Source organism: Physella acuta, unplaced genomic scaffold, assembly GCF_028476545.2.
Source record: "Physella acuta isolate Inbredline_101_S28 unplaced genomic scaffold, ASM2847654v3 ptg002042l, whole genome shotgun sequence".
Classification (NCBI taxonomy): domain Eukaryota; kingdom Metazoa; phylum Mollusca; class Gastropoda; family Physidae; genus Physella; species Physella acuta.
This window is the reverse complement of record NW_026733545.1, coordinates 104,257-122,500: the sequence shown is the minus strand read 5'-3', so window position 1 is coordinate 122,500 and position 18,244 is coordinate 104,257. Positions and strand designations below refer to the sequence as shown.

General features: G+C 42.3%; 1 protein-coding gene across 3 annotated transcripts in view; it reads right to left on the bottom strand.

Annotated features, from left to right (window-relative positions):
* The window catches only part of LOC131931834 (guanylate cyclase soluble subunit beta-2-like), a 52,568-nt gene that overhangs the window by 2,198 nt on the left and 32,126 nt on the right, over positions 1–18,244 (bottom strand). For all 3 annotated transcript variants that reach the window (XM_059288697.1, XM_059288698.1, XM_059288700.1), the window contains exons 4-14: positions 12,173–12,273; positions 11,282–11,465; positions 8,384–8,460; positions 6,461–6,668; positions 5,600–5,877; positions 4,407–4,581; positions 3,724–3,869; positions 1,930–2,078; positions 1,229–1,375; positions 905–1,059; positions 1–149 (exon numbers count right to left, since the gene is read on the bottom strand). The exon at positions 1–149 is cut by the window's left edge and continues 12 nt beyond it. In XM_059288697.1, the coding sequence (XP_059144680.1) occupies positions 1–149; positions 905–1,059; positions 1,229–1,375; positions 1,930–2,078; positions 3,724–3,869; positions 4,407–4,581; positions 5,600–5,877; positions 6,461–6,668; positions 8,384–8,460; positions 11,282–11,465; positions 12,173–12,273 (1,769 nt within the window). The remainder of the gene's footprint in view (positions 150–904; positions 1,060–1,228; positions 1,376–1,929; positions 2,079–3,723; positions 3,870–4,406; positions 4,582–5,599; positions 5,878–6,460; positions 6,669–8,383; positions 8,461–11,281; positions 11,466–12,172; positions 12,274–18,244) is intronic.

Genomic DNA, 18,244 nt, shown 5'->3' with positions numbered 1-18,244 from the left:
TAAGAAAAGGTAACCCAGTGTACTCGTCCTGTGGCTCAGAGATCACGTGACTGGAGTTACCAATCAGAAAGTAGGTCTGCATTATGCCTTTCCCTTTGATCTCAGTCTGACCCCGAGCCTTGCACAGATAACCTTCACCTTCAAGCGCCCTGGAAGAAAAATGTTTCAGTTGAGGGGAAACTATATTTGTTTTTAAATTGATTTTTTTTTACACATTTTACAATATCATATTTAAGGTTAGGTTAAAATTCTATATGTGAGCTGGGCCTTAGAACTTTCGAACCCTTATATCTTCCATCGGAGAAAAAGGTTTAAAAACCCCTAATAACATAAACTAGTAAGTTAAGGGACCGTGAGAAAATGACCTTGACCTACTTGTGTGTGTGTGTGTGTGAGCGACCCTAGCTTAAGCTTAGCGGTCTTAGACAATGTGAGAATGACCTTGACCTACTTGTAAGTTTGGGAGATGACTAATATAAGAATGGCCTTGACCATGTTTATTGTAGGGCTAAACTAAAATGACTCGACCTATTTATAATGGGAGGGGGCTGTATTCTAATAATCTTGACCTAATGGTAAGTATGGTAGGGAACAGATATGATAATGACCGTGGCCTATTTGCAAATTGAGATACTTGTACAGTGACCTACTTGTACATTGACCTACTTGTAAACTGACCTACTTGCACACTGACATACTTGTACATTGACCTACTTGTACATAGACTTACTTGTACATTGACCTACTTGTACATTGACCTACTTGTACATTGACCTACTTGTAGGTTGTGGTAAGGGACGGATATGGGAATGGCATTGACCTACTTTTACATTTACCTACTTGTACACTAACCTACTTGTACATTGACCTACTTGTACACTGACCTACTTGTACATTGACCTACTTGTATGTAGTGGGGCTGAGGTGGATCCTGCCCGGGATCCCGTGACTCTCCATCCTAGAGGCCGTGTTGACCGTGTCCCCAAACAGGCAGTAGCGGGGCATCTTCAGGCCCACCACGCCCGCCACCACCGGCCCGGAGTGGAGGCCCACACGAATCTGATGGAAGTAACAAGTGACCAGAGGTTCTTTCAGGTATTTCATCTGTGGGCACACCCCACTCCCCACACCCCAAGGAAAGGGATCTAATGTGTAGTTATATTTTCATTACAAGTGTGCTTAACCTAACCCATACTAATCTTTATTTCATCACAAGTCCAAAACCTACCTGCAGAGGTTTCCCTGTGGCAGGTGACAGGACGCAGGCTGCCTGCTCCACCATGTCCAGGGCAAAGTTGGCCACGGGCTGGGCGTGGACGTCCGTCTTCTCGGGCACGCCGCTGACCACCATGTAGGCGTCACCAATCGTCTCCACCTGGGTGGGGGGGGGGGAAGAGGAATAGGAGGTGGGGGGGGGGGGTTAAGGGGGTGTTCCAAAACTTTTACTACACCATTTTTTCAACAAAAGGTCAATGTATTCTATACAGACAGAAAATCAAACTTGTATACCACCAAACCTACCTCTGGTGACCACCAAACCCACCTTAACAAACCCACCTCTAGTGACCACCAAACCCACCTTAACAAACCCACCTCTAGTGACCACCAAACCCACCTTAACAAACCCACCTCTAGTGACCACAAAACCCACCTTAACAAACCCACCTCTAGTGACCACTAAACCCACCTCTAGAGACCACCGAACCCACCTCTGATGACCACCAAACCCACCTCTAGTGACCACCAAACCCACCTCTGGTGACCACCAAACCCACCTCTAGTGACCACCAAACCCACCTCTAGTGACCACCAAACCCACCTCTAGTGACCACCAAACCCACCTCTAGTGACCACCAAACCCACCTCTAGTGACCACCAAACCCACCTCTGGTGACCACCAAACCCACCTCTGTGGACCACCAAACCCACCTTGTAGACCCCGTGTACTGTGGTCTTGAGGTCGAACCTGTGGTACATGTCGTTGAGCATGTTGACCACATCCAGGGGCGAGCAGGCCGCGGCGATGTTGGTGAAGGTCACGATGTCGCTAAACAGGATGGTCACCTGGTCAAACTTTTCTGCTCGCGGGGAGGGGGTGGGTAGAGGAAAAGGTATGATGAAACTTCATTAAGCATCCTGCCATTCATGTCACCTACCCACCATAACCCACCTGCTACACCTCTCACCCACCTGCTACATCTGTCCTCCACCTGCTACACCTGTCACCCACCCGCTACACCTCTCACCCACCTGCTACGCCTGTCACCCACCTGCTACACCTGTTACCCACCTGCTACACCTGTCACCACCTGCTACACCTGTCACCCACCTGCTACACCTGTCACCCACCTGTCACCCACCTGCTACACCTGTCACCCACCTGCTACGCCTGTCCCCCACCTGCTAAACTTGTCACCCACCTGCTACACCTGTCACCCACCTGCTACACCTGTCACCCACCTGCTACGCCTGTCACCCACCTGTCACCTACCTGCTACACCTGTCACCCACCTGTCACCCACCTGCTACATCTGTCACCCACCTGCTACACCTCTCACCCACCTACTACACCTGTCACCCACCTGCTACACTTGTCACCCACCTGCTACACCTGTACCACCTGCTACGCCTGTCACCCACCTGTCACCTACCTGCTACACCTGTCACCCACCTGTCACCCACCTGCTACACCTGTCACCCACCTGTCACCCACCTGCTACACCTGTCACCCACCTGCTACGCCTGTCCCCCACCTGCTAAACTTGTCACCCACCTGCTACACCTGTCACCCACCTGCTACACCTGTACCACCTGCTACACCTGTCACCCACCTGCTACACCTGTCACCACCTGCTACACCTGTCACCCACCTGCTACACCTGTCACCCACCTGCTACGCCTGTCACCCACCTGTCACCTACCTGCTACACCTCTCACCCACCTGCTACATCTGTCCTCCACCTGCTACACCTGTCACCCACCCGCTACACCTCTCACCCACCTGCTACGCCTGTCACCCACCTGCTACACCTGTTACCCACCTGCTACACCTGTCACCACCTGCTACACCTGTCACCCACCTGCTACACCTGTCACCCACCTGCTACGCCTGTCACCCACCTGTCACCTACCTGCTACACCTGTCACCCACCTGTCACCCACCTGCTACATCTGTCACCCACCTGCTACACCTCTCACCCACCTACTACACCTGTCACCCACCTGCTACACTTGTCACCCACCTGCTACACCTGTACCACCTGCTACGCCTGTCACCCACCTGTCACCTACCTGCTACACCTGTCACCCACCTGTCACCCACCTGCTACACCTGTCACCCACCTGCTACACCTGTCACCTACCTGAACACCTGTCACCCACCTGCTACACTTGTCACCCACCTTCTACACCTGTCACCCACCTGCTACGCCTGTCACCCACCTGCTACACCTGTCACCCACCTGTCACCTACCTGAACACCTGTCACCCACCTGCTACACCTGTCACCCACCTGTCACCTACCTGAACACCTGTCACCCACCTGCTACACCTGTCACCCACCTGTCACCCACCAATCACCCACCTGCTACACCTGTCACCCACCTGCTACACCTGTCACCCACCCGCTACACCAATCACCCACCTGCTACACCTGTCACCCACCTGCTACACCTGTCACCCACCTGCTACACCTGTCACCCACCTGCTACACCTGTCACCCACCTGCCTCAACCTTCTGCCCATTTTTCAGCTGAATGGCCACCTTCTCCGGTAACATCTGGTACAGAAGTCTGTCTGTTTTCTGCTTCTCAAACTCTAACTCCTTGGACGTCCGCTTCAGCTCGGCTGTCGTCTCGTCAAGTTTCTTACTGGAAGGAAAAAAAACTTGTCATTTACACTTGTCACAAAGTCTTGACAACGGCTCTTGGCTTTTAACATGTCACACAACTACGGTAATATATTTGTTTTTATGTCTTGCCTATGATGGTTGTTTGATAGTTTAAAAAACTTTAAGCTAAATCTTGTCTTTCAAAAACACGAGGATCTCTGTAGTTGGTGAGTCGTTGAATGACTGTGTGTATTTCTATATTTAACGAATGACTGTTCAGTTACTTGAGCGACTGTATGTGTTTCTATGTACTCATGTAGATGATATAGAAACTATTATGCCACCCCTAGTACGCGAGTATTTTTTGACGGCACTGATGTCAATTAACCACGCCCACTCATATGATGTCATTAAACTCCGCCCACTCATGTGACGCCACTAAACCCAGACCATTTACGTGGCGCCACTAAAACCCCGCCCACTCACTAAAACCCCGCCCACTCACTAAACCCCGCCCACTCACTAAACCCCACCCACTCACTAAACCCCACCCACTCACTAAACCCCGCCCACTCACGTGATGTCGATCTCAGCGTTCCTCTGCTGGTAGAGCAGCACCATCTCCCTGGTGACGTCATAGAGCGGGATGTCGGCCATGTACACGTTCATCCGCTTCATCTCCTTCAGTGACGTCAGACGAGGCGAGCCGATGAAGATCATCAGCTTGTTGGACTCCATCCAGATCATCTGACCTAGAGGTCGATAGGTCATGGTTTTCATTAGAGGTCGATATGTCATAGTTTTCATTAGAGGTCGATAGGTCATAGTTTTCAGTAGAGGCAGATATGTCATAGTTTTCATTAGAGGCAGATCTGTCATAGTTTTGCATTAGAGGCATATATGTCATAGTTTTCATTGGAGGCTGATTTGTCATAGTTTTCATTAGAAGCCGATATGTCATAGTTTTCATTAGAGGCAGATCTGTCATAGTTTTCATTAGAGGCCGATATGTCCTGGTTGTAATAGGTTGGTAATGTCAAAGTTTTTAATAGAGGTCGATATTTCATAGTTTAATACGGGCTGATATGTCTGATATATGCTTACGTTAAAGGCCGATGTGTCATAGTTTTTAGTAGGAGGTCAAAATACAAGACCTAGGTCACACTGAAGCTAAATTATAAGACATAGTTCAAATAGAGGTCATATTACAAGACCCCGGTCATACCGAGGTCAAATTACACCTTAGGTCAAACAGGCGGCACCAAAGGTCCACGATCTATATTTTTATATTTTATTTTCCGGGTTACTTCATTGTTTCAAAAACTGACGCGATAAAGCCAGCTAATTGTTGCAGAGTTGTTCCAGGCATCTCTTCGGGGGGGGGGGGGTGTCCCCCCCCGAAATTTTTTTACCGCCCCCCCCCCCCCCCCGGAACGAAATGAAATTTATATAATTTATATAGAAAATATATACTTTTAACAGTGTCCGCCTCCCAGAAGAAAGTCTACCGCCCCCCCCCCCCCCCGAAAATTTCAAGTGCCCCCCCGAGAAAAAAGTCTGGAAGAAACACTGATTGTTCGTTCATTATTCAACAAAGTTCTATTTTAGTTCGAGTGTTTCACCAAAGCCGTACGGGAGTCACGTGTCTGGGTTTGACCAACACGTCTCTTCAACTGTCAACCTCGTTAAGCCAGTAGACAATAAGACACTGATGAGAAACTAATCCTTCGATAATCCAAGTCCCAACAAACGGATACAGCGTCTGATTACCTTTCATGCTGAAGAAGTTCTCGTCATCGCTCTGATGACTGGCCTCGATGGCGATGACGAAGATGGTGTTGATGAACCTCTTGATGTTCTGCACAGAAAACGTCATTCGGGGGTAGACCACACGAAACGCTGACGTCATGAGCATCCCCTCACGCAGGGGGATGGGAGACAACTTGCCCACGCTGACGCCATATTGGCAGAGGCGGAGATTCTCGTCGAAGATCAGGTGATAGGGGAAGGTGGAGATGAACTGGGTCTTGGTCAGTACAACAGGGGCGCTGGTGGCATGAATAATACAGGCAATAGATGAGGTGGGTCAGTACTACAGGGGCGCTGGTGGCATGAAGAATAATAATTACATTTATTTATTTGATTCATCCACATTCGAAAAAGATCGTGCACATTATATTACCAACGTTTCTTTTAAGGTGGTGGGAGGGGGGGGGGGAGAGGCGGCAACCAGAGCGTAGCAACCCTTCCCGGCGCCCGGGGACAAACTTTCAATTTTGCGCCCCCCCCTATATTTTTTATATTTATAATGCAAAACTGCAGCTAAAATGAGCTTTTAATTTTTTTTTCCAACCCATTTTGGGGCCCCTTAGGGTCGGCGCCCGGGGTCATATCTACACACCCGCCCCCACTCCCCTTGCTACGTCTCTGGCGGTCAGTTAAAGAATATATTTATATCTTCTATATAAGACTTGACTTGACAAGACTTGACTGATATTCTAAGGCGGAGTTTAGACGATGCGTCAAGACTTATAGTTGACTGCAATTTTAAGGCTGTATTCAGACAATGCGACACAACTTACAGTTAACTGATACTCTAAGGCAGATTTCAGACAATGCGACACGACTTACAGCTGACTCTCGTTGAAGCCCTCGACCTCCCTGCACTCGTGCTCCAGGCCCTCGGGCTCCTCCCTGACCTCCTTGCTCTTGAGGATGACCACACGGAAGACGCTGTGTTCCTGGGTGCGCTCGGCGTCCAGCTGCTCCATCTGTCGGCTCAGCAGCGTGATGTCCACTTCCTGCTCGAAGATTTCCCTGGCCACTGCTCGGACCACCCCTGGTCAAGAGATTTGGTCATTGGGTTAGATTATATGGACTAATCTTTGACCCCTGGTCAAGAGATTTGGTCATTGGGTTAGATTATATGGACTAATCTTTGACCGGTCATTGGGTTAGATTATAAGGACTAATCTCTGACTCGTTGGGTTAGATTATATGGACTAATCTCTGACTCATTGGGTTAGATTATATGGACTAATCTCTGACTCATTGGGTTAGATTATATGGACTAATTTCTGACTCATTGGGTTAGATTATATGGACTAATCTCTGACTCATTGGGTTAGATTATATGGACTGATCTCTGACTCATTGGGTTAGATTATATGGACTAATCCTTGACCCCTAGTCAAGAGATTTGGTCATTGGGTTAGATTATATGGACTAATCCTTGACCCCTAGTCAAGAGATTTGGTCATTGGGTTAGATTATATGGACTAATCCTTGACCCCTAGTCAAGAGATTTGGTCATTGGGTTAGATTATATGGACTAATCCTTGACCCCTAGTCAAGAGATTTGGTCATTGGGTTAGATTATATGGACTAATCTCTGACCCCTGGTCAAGATATTTGGTCATTGGGTTAGTTTATAAAGATTAATCTTTGACCCCTGGTCAAGATATTTGGTCACTTGGTTAGATTTTAAAGACTAAGTTCGGATGACCCGTGGTCAAAATGTGATCATTAATTTATATAGATGAAACTCTGATGAGATCTGGCCATTGCTTTAGTGGTAAAAACAACAGAACTTCCACTTTAAATGTGCGTGTCTACTGGGCTCTCAGTGAATAGAGTTGGATTAGTTTATTGATTAGGTGCACTCACATGTTTCTCTACATTCATACAGAACAGTGCAACGTTGCAAAGTGGGTGGATGCTAAACAAAATTAGCCGCAAAGGATTAAAGATAATCCTGTATTTTGACAAACTCATAAGTTATATTGAAAAAGCTATATTCAGACATGTCTAAAAGCAGGTCATTTGCATTTCATTTGCAGGTTATGTGCAGGTAATTTGCAGGCAATATGCAGGTAATTGCTACCCACAGACAAGAAAAACGTTTGATTTGTTGTATCGATCCTTAATGCAAATCATGTCGGTATCGACATTTGATAAACAAATAATTGCGTCAGACTTTGATATATAGAGAACGATGTGAAAAGTTTACGAGTATATGCATGGGTGGGGGGGGGGGGGGAGGGAGGAGTTAAACGGTGATTTAAAGGCAGTCACGGTCTTAGACTCAATCAACAGTGTGCGATCACTCTCACAGGGAAACGTAATCGAAATATCTGGTGGTAATCGATGATTGGGACCCGAATGTGGGCGTAATTGTCAAACCAGTTGATCATATTAACACTGACCCTGTGAAGCAAAGTTAAAATTCCAGACCAGACTAGCGATAGGGCAGAGGAAGTAGAGTTCACCTGTATCCTGATCTCGACATGTGAAAGAGTATTGTGCTCAGCCTTATGTGCGGCCGTCTCTGTTTCCGTAAATCGAGTCAGGTACCCATTTTAGCTGATAGGACTCAGGGAATTCTTATGTGTAAGGTACCAATGAGAGCTGAGTAGACATGCAGAAATTAAGGACGTGATCCGAACTGGAGACTTTCGTGTAGTAGCTTATTGTTCTACAACCCGACCACGCCGTCCCCCGAAACAGAAGTTGGTGTGGTCTAAATTTTGGGGTGGGTGTGTCACGTGATGTTACCTCTGACCAGGGGGTGGAGCCCTGTCCGCGTACTGTAGTAGTGGAGGGTCAGCGAGTCGTCTGGGTTGTTCTCACACCTGCAACAAACACGTGCACCAGTGATGTAAGTACTCACCACTGTAGGTTTGCAATATATAATTAACCCGAACCTGCACTGGTGACTTAACAAATAACATGACGAATAACTTGAAGTACAAAACAATAAGTGTATATATATATATATATATATATATATATATATATATGTATATATATATATATATGTATGTATATATATATATATATATATATATATATATATATATATATATATATATATATATATATATATATATATATGTAAGGTACCAATATATATATATATATATATATATATATATATATATATATATTGGTACCTTACATATATATATATATATATATATATATATATATATATATATATATATATATATATATATATATATATATATATATACACTGTAGTTTGGCTAACTTGATGCTCTTCATGCGCCGATAAACAAATAACCAAACTTAAGTTTCACATAAAAACAATAAATACCAGACGGAAAATTAATCGGTCTTCATCTTCCCCCCACCTCCCTTCCTTTTTTCTCCTGCAATAAAATATTTTCAAAATCTTTCAACTTCCCTTAGTAATTGTAAAATACCAACCAGCAAATTATTTCTCTGTGTACATTCAATTACTGCAATCATTTTTTATCAATTTACTTCAATTACCTTTAACAATTTATTTCAGTTTTTTTTAAATCAAATTTTTTCCCGTAAGTGTTTTAACCTGACTCAACAGACAATTGGAGCATCTTGTCAAAGCCAAGATTTTAAGGCTGTTTTTTTTTTTTTTTGTGGGGGCTAGCCAACGGTCCTCATAATATTGCAAGCGTCAGACACAACACCATTATCTCAGCTTATAAGGATAAATACACCCCCCCACCCCTTCCACGCCATAAATGTTTCAAACTTTTCTGACCATTTGATACGAGAAAAAAAGTATTTTGGAGTCTATGTTTTCTTTATTTTCTTAAGAAAAAACACGTACATTAACTTAACTATTAATATATGACGGGAAAACTGGGATAACTTGACCATTAACTAGACCCTCTCGATGGGGTAACTTGACCATTAACTAGACCCTCTCGATGGGGTAACTTGACCATTAACTAGACCCTCTCGATGGGGTAACTTGACCATTAACTAGACCCTCTCGATGGGGTAACTCTACCATTAACTAGACCCTCTCGATGGGGTAACTTGACCATTAACTAGACCCTCTCGATGGGGTAACTCTACCATTAACTAGACCCTCTCGATGGGGTAACTTGACCATTAACTAGACCCTCTCGATGGGGTAACTTGACCATTAACTAGACCCTCTCGATGGGGTAACTCTACCATTAACTAGACCCTCTCGATGGGGTAACTCTACCATTAACTAGACCCTCTCGATGGGGTAACTCTACCATTAACTAAACCCTCTCGATGGGGTAACTCTACCATTAACTAGACCCTCCCACCTGGGGTAACTTGACCATTAACTAGACCCTCTCGATGGGGTAACTTGACCATTAACTAGACCCTCTCGATGGGGTAACTTGACCATTAACTAGACCCTCTCGATGGGGTAACTTGACCATTAACTAGACCCTCTCGATGGGGTAACTTGACCATTAACTAGACCCTCCCACCTGGGGTAACTTGACCATTAACTAGACCCTTTCGCCTGAGGTAACTTGACCATTAACTAGACCCTCTCGATGGGGTAACTTGACCATTAACTAGACCCTCTCGATGGGGTAACTTGACCATTAACTAGACCCTCTCGATGGGGTAACTTTACCATTAACTAGACCCTCCCACCTGGGGTAACTTGACCATTAACTAGACCCTCTCGCCTGAGGTAACTTGACCATTAACTAGACCCTCTCGATGGGGTAACTTGACCATTAACTAGGCCCTCTCGATGGGGTAACTTGACCATTAACTAGACCCTCTCGATGGGGTAACTTGACCATTAACTAGACCCTCTCGATGGGGTAACTTGACCATTAACTAGACCCTCTCGATGGGGTAACTTGACCATTAACTAGGCCCTCTCGATGGGGTAACTTGACCATTAACTAGACCCTCTCGATGAGGTAACTTGACCATTAACTAGACCCTCTCGATGGGGTAACTTGACCATTAACTATACCCTTCCGTCTCTTCTTCCAGTGTGTGAGTACACAATTTGTCTTGCCACTCAACCTGTATTTTAATTAGCATCTCCCTCCAGTTGAGTCATGAGTACACTTTTAATTAGTGATTTAAAATGTATTGGAAAACACCTACCTGACCTGACAGGTATAAAAATGGGACCGTCTGATTGCATACCATTGTTTTGAGAGAGTTGTGTATGTTGGGAAACCTGCCTAACTTGGGGTCTGGTTTTAAAATATCTGCGTGGTTGTTTTGTGGAATGAAGAAGTGCCAAGCGCTTTCACAAACCTGTCGGTGTTTCGGCTATTAGAGTCACCGTTCGGTCATTAGAGTCAACGTCCGTTTATTAGAGTCAGCGGGTAGTTCTGTCGTAAATTGAATGTTGTAAAAATGGATGTGCACTAAATTTAATCAGGTTTTGAAGCACTGTATGGCGTTATAACCTTTATTGTTTATTCCTTGTCCCCTGCTAGTTTAATGTTGCTGGTAATTGTTGACTGCTAATTTTGAACTAAATAAAACTTAGATATATTTTATAATCGTTTTTGTTTCTACTAGGGGTCTAGGGTTACCCCGACATTACCCAGTAAAAGATGTACCTGTACTGGGTTAGAGAAAACTTTACCCGTGTCTAAAGTCACCCCGACATTACCCAGCGTGCTAGAGGAAAGAAAACCTTACCGGAAGGAGGGAGCGACGATTTTGTCGTAGGTCAAGGCTAGCAGGGAGTGGAGGGAGTCAAGGTTCTGGATGAAGCTGGTGATGTCTGACCCCAGGGTCCTCAGCATGTCGTCATAGCCGTACCTCAGGCAGTGGACCAGGAAGTAGTCGCCGAATACTTCTAGAACCGTCTCGGCTGGTAGATCTAGGGGGGGGCGGAAAGTTGAGGAATTAGGCGCTATAAACTTCTAGAACCGTCTCAGCTGGTAGATCTAAAAGGGGGGGGGGGAGGAAAGTTTGGAGAACATTCGAGAAGCGTCAACAGTCTCAGGTGACGAGAGTACATAAAACATGATACAACGTTAAAGGGAGAAGAATTTAAACATCTGCAATCAACGTCTAACAATAACGTCATCTGGACCAATCCATACATAAAACAACCAATCAATTTGCTAATACAGTGTTATGCAATAAACTTCGATAATTCTTTCATTTTTTTCTTATATATATATATATATATATATATATATATATATATATATATATATATATATATATATATATATATAAATATATGTTTTTGTGTTAGTTAGTGGATGTGGATCGGTGTACGTGCGAGCGGTGTGATATGACAACAAGGCAGTAAACAGTACATCGGACACAAAATGCACCGGAAACTTATTGCTTTTAGAGCAACAACAAAAATCTTCATAATCTTTTCTCATCCGCTTTTCATAACTTTAATACACCAAAAGCTTTTCTTAAGAAATTGTTTCTTGGTCTTTTTTTGTGTTCACATTTTTACAAGAGATTGTCCTTGAGGCGATAATCTGCACCTTGATATTGATTAAATGGAAGATTATGTCCCCTGTTTGTTCAATTGAACAAATCAATACGAGAATCGATACTTACTTAGACATTTACTTGCCGATGCCACCAAGGTGAAGGTCATTGCGTCATCGTAGTGGTAGAAGAGCATGAGGTGTTCTCGTTCTTCCATCCCAGCGTCCTTCCTGTGGGGGAAGTAGAGTTTAGGGGTGGGGGAAGTGGTGGTAGACTTTAGGGGTGTGGGTGGTAGAGTTAGGGGTGGGTGGTAGACTTTAGGGGTAGGGTGGTAGACTTTAGGGGTGGGTGGTAGACGTTAGGGGTGGGGGTGGTAGACTTTAGGGGTGGGTGGTAGACGTTAGGGGTGGTGTAGTAGAAGTTAGGGGTGGGGGTGGTAGAAGAGCATGAGGTGTTCTCGCTCCCAGCGTCCTTCCTGTGGGGGAAGTAGAGTTTAGGGGTGGTAGACTTTAGGGGTGGGGGCGGTAGACTTTAGGGGTGGGGGTGGTAGACTTTAGGGGTGGGGGTGGTAGACTTTAGGGGTGGAGGAAGTAGACTTTAGGGTTGGGGATGGTAGGCTTTAGGGGTGGGGGTAGTTGACTTTAAGGGTGGAAGTGGTAGACTTTAGGGGTTACGGGAGTAGATTTTTGGGGTGGGGGCAGTAGACGTCAGGAGGGGGGGTGGTATACACTAGGTGTTGGGAGGGGGGCGGAACATTTGAAGTGGAGGGTAAAGGACAGAATGAACAACGGACATCATGGGGAGGGGGGAGGGTATAGACTTAATTGGACAATTGAATTACTTATGGAACTGTTGGAAGGATCAAGCTGGACCACGGATATTGATCAAATAGTGTCAATGGTTTAGTAAACAAGAGAATATGTTTTAAACATTGGAGTAGGGCCTACACACACGTAAACAAGAGGATATGTTTTAAAGATTGGAGTACACACACATAAACAAGAGGATACTTGGCAAAGTGTTTATAATTTAAAAAAAAAAAGTCTATTATAAACATTGTATAGCAGTTTAACTTTAACGTGCTTCCATTTAAGATATAGCCGACTTGTGACGACTTAAAGACGTTAAAAGTTAAAACTGAGAATTTTGACCTTGACCCCTCCCCCACTAAGGTCACGTGACACAATAACTCATGGCGTGTGAGTCACTTTAAAAGTTATGGTACAGTTTACTTTTCCAACTTTAAGCTTCGCCAACTCTTTAACGAAATTTACGACTTGTTCAGTGTAAAAGAAAAAAGATCACCCCCCCCCCCTCACTCCCCCTCCACTGCCCCCGTCCAAATCCCTAAGATGAAACGTAGCAACTAGCTTAACCCAATGGCCGTCAGACAAACTTGAACACGACTCACGATTCTTTGAACACACGATAGATAAGATCTTCATATACAGGCAAGACAAGATCTTCATATACAGGCAAGACAAGATCTTCGTATACAGGCTAGACAAGATCTTCATATACAAACTAGACTAAATCTTCACATACAGAGACAAGATCTTTATATACAGGCTAGACAAGATCTTCATATACAGAGACAAGATCTTCATATACAGAGACAAGATCTTCATATACAGAGACAAGATCTTCATATACAGGCTAGACAAAATCTTCATATACAGAGACAAGATCTTCATATACAGAGACAAGATCTTCATATACAGGCTAGACAAGATATTCATATACAGGCCAGAAAAGATCTTCATATACAGGCTAGAAAAGATCTTTATATACAGGCTAGACAAGATCTTCATATACAGGCTAGAAAAGATCTTTATATACAGGCTAGACAAGATCTTCATATACAGGCTAGACAAGATCTTCATATACAGGCTAGAAAAGATCTTCACATACAGAGACAAGATCTTCATATACAGAGACAAGATCTTCATATACAGGCTAGACAAGATCTTCACATACAGAGACAAGATCTTCATATACAGAGACAAGATCTTCATATACAGAGACAAGATCTTCATATACAGAGACAAGATCTTCATATACAGGCTAGACAAGATCTTCATATACAGGCTAGACAAGATCTTCATATACAGAGACAAGATCTTCATATACAGAGACAAGATCTTCATATACAGACTAGACAAGATCTTCATATACAGACTAGACAAGATCTTCATATACAGAGACAAGATCTTCATATACAGAGACAAGATCTTCATATACAGAGACAAGATCTTCATATACAGAGACAAGATCTTCATATACAGAGACAAGATCTTCATATACAGGCTAGACAAGATCTTCATATACAGAGACAAGATATTCATATACAGAGACAAGATCTTCATATACAGAGACAAGATCTTCATATACAGGCTAGACAAGATCTTCATATACAGAGACAAGATCTTCATATACAGAGACAAGATCTTCGTATACAGAGACAAGATCTTCATAAACAGAGACAAGATCTTCATAAACAGAGACAAGATCTTCATATACAGAGACAAAATCTTCATATACAGAGACAAGATCTTCATATACAGGCTAGACAAGATCTTCATATACAGGCTAGACAAGATCTTCATATACAGAGACAAGATCTTCATATACAGAGACAAGATCTTCATATACAGGCTAGACAAGATCTTCATATACAGAGACAAGATCTTCATATACAGAGACAAGATCTTCATATACAGAGACAAGATCTTCATATACAGAGACAAGATCTTCATATACAGGCTAGACAAGATCTTCATATACAGGCTAGACAAGATCTTCATATACAGAGACAAGATCTTCATATACAGAGACAAGATCTTCATATACAGGCTAGACAAGATCTTCATATACAGAGACAAGATCTTCATATACAGAGACAAGATCTTCATATACAGGCTAGACAAGATCTTCATATACAGAGACAAGATCTTCATATACAGAGACAAGAACTTCATATACAGAGACAAGATCTTCATATACAGGCTAGACAAGATCTTCATATACAGAGACAAGATCTTCATATACAGAGACAAGATCTTCATATACAGGCTAGACAAGATATTCATATACAGGCCAGAAAAGATCTTCATATACAGGCTAGACAAGATCTTCATATACAGGCTAGACAAGATCTTCATATACAGAGACAAGATCTTCATATACAGAGACAAGATCTTCATATACAGGCTAGACAAGATCTTCATATACAGAGACAAGATCTTCATATACAGAGACAAGATATTCATATACAGAGACAAGATCTTCATATACAGGCTAGAAAAGATCTTCATATACAGGCTAGACAAGATCTTCATATACAGAGACAAGATCTTCATATACAGAGACAAGATCTTCATATACAGAGACAAGATCTTCATATACAGAGACAAGATCTTCATATACAGGCTAGACAAGATCTTCATATACAGAGACAAGATCTTCATATACAGATACAAGATCTTCATATACAGGCTAGACAAGATATTCATATACAGGCCAGAAAAGATCTTCATATACAGGCTAGAAAAGATCTTTATCTACAGGCTAGACAAGATCTTCATATACAGGCTAGAAAAGATCTTTATATACAGGCTAGACAAGATCTTCATATACAGGCTAGACAAGATCTTCATATACAGGCTAGACAAGATCTTCACATACAGAGACAAGATCTTCATATACAGAGACAAGATCTTCATATACAGGCTAGACAAGATCTTCACATACAGAGACAAGATCTTCATATACAGAGACAAGATCTTCACATACAGAGACAAGATCTTCATATACAGAGACAAGATATTCATATACAGAGACAAGATCTTCATATACAGAGACAAGATCTTCATATACAGAGACAAGATCTTCATATACAGAGACAAGATCTTCATATACAGAGACAAGATCTTCATATACAGACTAGACAAGATCTTCATATACAGAGACAAGATCTTCATATACAGAGACAAGATCTTCATATACAGAGACAAGATCTTCATATACATAGACAAGATCTTCATATACAGAGACAAGATCTTCATATACAGGCTAGACAAGATCTTCATATACAGAGACAAGATATTCATATACAGAGACAAGATCTTCATATACAGGCTAGACAAGATCTTCATATACAGGCTAGACAAGATCTTCATATACAGAGACAAGATCTTCATATACAGAGACAAGATCTTCATATACAGAGACAAGGTCTTCATATACAGAGACAAGATCTTCATATACAGAGACAAGATCTTCATATACAGAGACAAGATCTTCATATACAGGCTAGACAAGATCTTCATATACAGGCTAGACAAGATCTTCATATACAGAGACAAGATCTTCATATACAGAGACAAGATCTTCATATACAGGCTAGACAAGATCTTCATATACAGAGACAAGATCTTCATATACAGAGACAAGATCTTCATATACAGAGACAAGATCTTCATATACAGAGACAAGATCTTCATATACAGGCTAGACAAGATCTTCATATACAGGCTAGACAAGATCTTCATATACAGAGACAAGATCTTCATATACAGAGACAAGATCTTCAGATACAGGCTAGACAAGATCTTCATATACAGAGACAAGATCTTCATATACAGAGACAAGATCTTCATATACAGGCTAGACAAGATCTTCATATACAGAGACAAGATCTTCATATACAGAGACAAGATCTTCACATACAGAGACAAGATCTTCATATACAGGCTAGACAAATCTTCATATACAAACTAGACTAAATCTTCACATACAGAGACAAGATCTTCATATACAGGCTGGACAAGATCTTCATATACAGAGACAAGATCTTCATATACAGAGACAAGATCTTCATATACAGAGACAAGATCTTCATATACAGAGACAAGATCTTCATATACAGGCTAGACAAGATCTTCATATACAGGCTAGACAAGATCTTCATATACAGAGACAAGATCTTCATATACAGGCTAGACAAGATCTTCATATACAGGCTAGACAAGATCTTCATATACAGAGACAAGATCTTCATATACAGAGACAAGATCTTCATAAACAGGCTAGACAAGATCTTCATATACAGAGACAAGATCTTCATATACAGGCTAGACAAGATCTTCATATACAGAGACAAGATATTCATATACAGAGACAAGATATTCATATACAGAGACAAGATCTTCATATACAGAGACAAGATCTTCATATACAGAGACAAGATCTTCATATACAGGCTAGACAAGATCTTCATATACAGAGACAAGATCTTCATATACAGAGACAAGATCTTCATATACAGGCTAGAAAAGATCTTCATATACAGAGACAAGATCTTCATATACAGGCTAGACAAGATCTTCATATACAGGCTAGAGAAGATCTTCATATACAGAGACAAGATCTTCATATACAGAGACAAGATCTTCATATACAGAGACAAGATCTTCTTATACAGAGACAAGATCTTCATATACAGAGACAAGATCTTCATATACAGAGACAAGATCTTCATATACAGAGACAAGATCTTCATATACAGAGACAAGATCTTCATATACAGAGACAAGATCTTCATATACAGAGACGAGATCTTCATATACAGAGACAAGATCTTCATATACAGAGACAAGATCTTCATATACAGAGACAAGATCTTCATATACAGAGACAAGATCTTCATATACAGAGACAAGATCTTCATATACAGAGACAAGATCTTCATATACAGGCTAGACAAAATCTTCATATACAGAGACAAGATCTTCATATACAGAGACAAGATCTTCATATACAGGCTAGACAAGATATTCATATACAGGCCAGAAAAGATCTTCATATACAGGCTAGAAAAGATCTTTATATACAGGCTAGACAAGATCTTCATATACAGGCTAGAAAAGATCTTTATATACAGGCTAGACAAGATCTTCATATACAGGCTAGACAAGATCTTCATATACAGGCTAGACAAGATCTTCACATACAGAGACAAGATCTTCATATACAGAGACAAGATCTTCATATACAGGCTAGACAAGATCTTCACATACAGAGACAAGATCTTCATATACAGAGACAAGATCTTCATATACAGAGACAAGATCTTCATATACAGAGACAAGATCTTCATATACAGAGACAAGATCTTCATATACAGGCTAGACAAGATCTTCA